The sequence below is a fragment of the Agrilus planipennis genome, unplaced genomic scaffold, assembly GCF_000699045.2.
Source record: "Agrilus planipennis isolate EAB-ADULT unplaced genomic scaffold, Apla_2.0 scaffold175, whole genome shotgun sequence".
Classification (NCBI taxonomy): domain Eukaryota; kingdom Metazoa; phylum Arthropoda; class Insecta; order Coleoptera; family Buprestidae; genus Agrilus; species Agrilus planipennis.
Genome location: NW_020442426.1, coordinates 203,654 through 205,763, shown reverse-complemented (window position 1 = coordinate 205,763; position 2,110 = coordinate 203,654). Strand labels below are relative to the sequence as shown.

General features: G+C 29.2%; 1 protein-coding gene across 1 annotated transcript in view; it reads left to right on the top strand.

Annotated features, from left to right (window-relative positions):
- Nucleotides 1-642: 642 nt before the first annotated feature.
- The window catches only part of LOC108736497 (facilitated trehalose transporter Tret1-2 homolog), a 9,706-nt gene continuing 8,238 nt past the window's right edge, over nucleotides 643-2,110 (top strand). The window contains exon 1 of the mRNA XM_018468945.2: nucleotides 643-1,006. Coding sequence (XP_018324447.1) covers nucleotides 931-1,006 — 76 coding nt within the window. The 5' untranslated portion in view covers nucleotides 643-930. The remainder of the gene's footprint in view (nucleotides 1,007-2,110) is intronic.

Here is a 2,110-nt window from a genome sequence, read left to right as displayed (position 1 = left end):
CATTATCAGTATAATTAATAAAAATTTAAATAAAAAACATTAAAAAACCTAACAACACGGAAAAGAACTGAATATATTGAAACAAGTATCTACAATTAAATTAAAAATCTGTAAAAAATAACAGTGGGGTTTTTAAATTTTCTATAATTTAAACTTTTATTTAATTTAGCCTTTCGACCAGGTTTTAAGTGATCTTGTGATCGGAAAGGATTTTTGATACCACAAAAATAAACTTTTCTTACAAAATCGGACTATTAGACGTGATATAGGTATCCATACAGGTAAGAATTGGTAATCGATTTGTTTTATAATCATTCTGATTACTTAGGTACAGTTCTGAAATTACTTCATAATTTTTTAAATTTTTGAGTAATGTAATTGCTCGTGTAGAAAATTTTTACAGGAAAAATTAAATTATAAAAATCATATCGAGGAAACGAACTCATATAAGTAGGTAATGTTATGATTTTTTTGATATACTTTGTTGAAACTGTTGGGAGCGATTGACAGAGAGCTGTTCAAAAAGTTTTAGAATGTGATGGCCGAAATGCTAGTGGGCTATTCCGAAACAAAAATAGTGCCGACAGACGCGTTACTTGCGAACAAAATGCCTCGGTATATATAAAAGTACGCCGTTTTGTAGCCTTTTAGACCACAACATTCGTTGAACAACGTATGTTTACAACCTCGTTTACACTCGTATCTCTATGTACGTTTGCATGTATACTACATTCGCGTAGTATATATAAGGAAATTTCTAAGTTCAAAAGCACTTGGTGTTCTTTTAACAAGTTCCCGAATATCGAAGTTGCAGTCATAACTTTTGCTTTATAATTGTTTTTGGCTCGGAAAGTTAAAGCACGTTGCCAATTCTAAAGTAAATTGTACCGTTTGCATCAAAAAAGTGAATACAAGAAATAAGGAATCGGAATGAAGATTTTAACAGGATGCAACAACAAAACTTCCAAGGGAAATCCCTTGTATCAATACCTGGCCATGATAACTGGTAAGTAACAGATTTATCTTCTAAAATGAAAATTATTTTAATAAAAGAAACAATTCGATTGATTTTTGCTATGTTCAGAACTACTTTTGATTAAGTTTTTCTCAAAGTTTTGAGTGAAAATAGATAAATTATATAAGAAAACCATTGATTTTATTTTATATGTACCTAATCCAATAATAATTCACAATTTTAATTAAATTCGACTAAAGAAGTGAATAACTTTCCTTTTCTTTGTAATTTCGAATTTATTTTGAGTTTAAAAAGCTTCCCCTTAAAATAATATGTATCGTTTGTGTCATCTAGGATAATTATTTTTTTATGTAAAATGCATATCCTACTAGAAGATGTAGTAATCATAATACAAAATTACGCAAAATTTTTTACAATCATTTTAGCAGAATATTCCTTATTGATGGTTTCTCTTAATTGGTAAAGTTATTATATAGTTGTATTTACAAGGAAAACTATAGGAGTAATGTTATTATATACTACAGGGTGTCCCAGTTTAATCTATCATTGCAAATGTTTCGCTAGGGAAGTCTAAATCTAAAATTCGTCTCTACTGAAGTTGTTAGACACAAAGGACACCATTTAATTCCATGGTCAGACACCTGTAAGTCCATGTGATATCCAATTTTCTTTTTTTAAATATTCCCCATATCTTTTACGTAATCTAAATTATACGGAAAAGTATACATCCAACTATGATTTTCCGGGTCCGGAAAAATGCTTTTTTCCATCTCGCCAAAGAATTATTCTATCAACAAGTTTTCTCGACGAGAATTGCTGGGTTCTCAAAGAGACAGAAATTCTATGGCCACAGCAACTTTCAAAGATGTAATTTTTCAATTTGATAATTCCCTAACTAGGTATACCCGGATGTCACAATCTTTGTTAAACCATATTTTAAACGTATTTTTTTCCTATATGATAAGATTCTGCAATAAAAGAATTGAAGTATTCATTTAAGAAAACAAAGAATTAGATGCCTCCTCCTTCTTAAAACCCAACAACTATTGTAGAAACAAAAAAGAAAATAAATTTACAAAAATATTTCAACGATATTTCATAAAAATTCGACCTATAGACCCATATTAGATTACT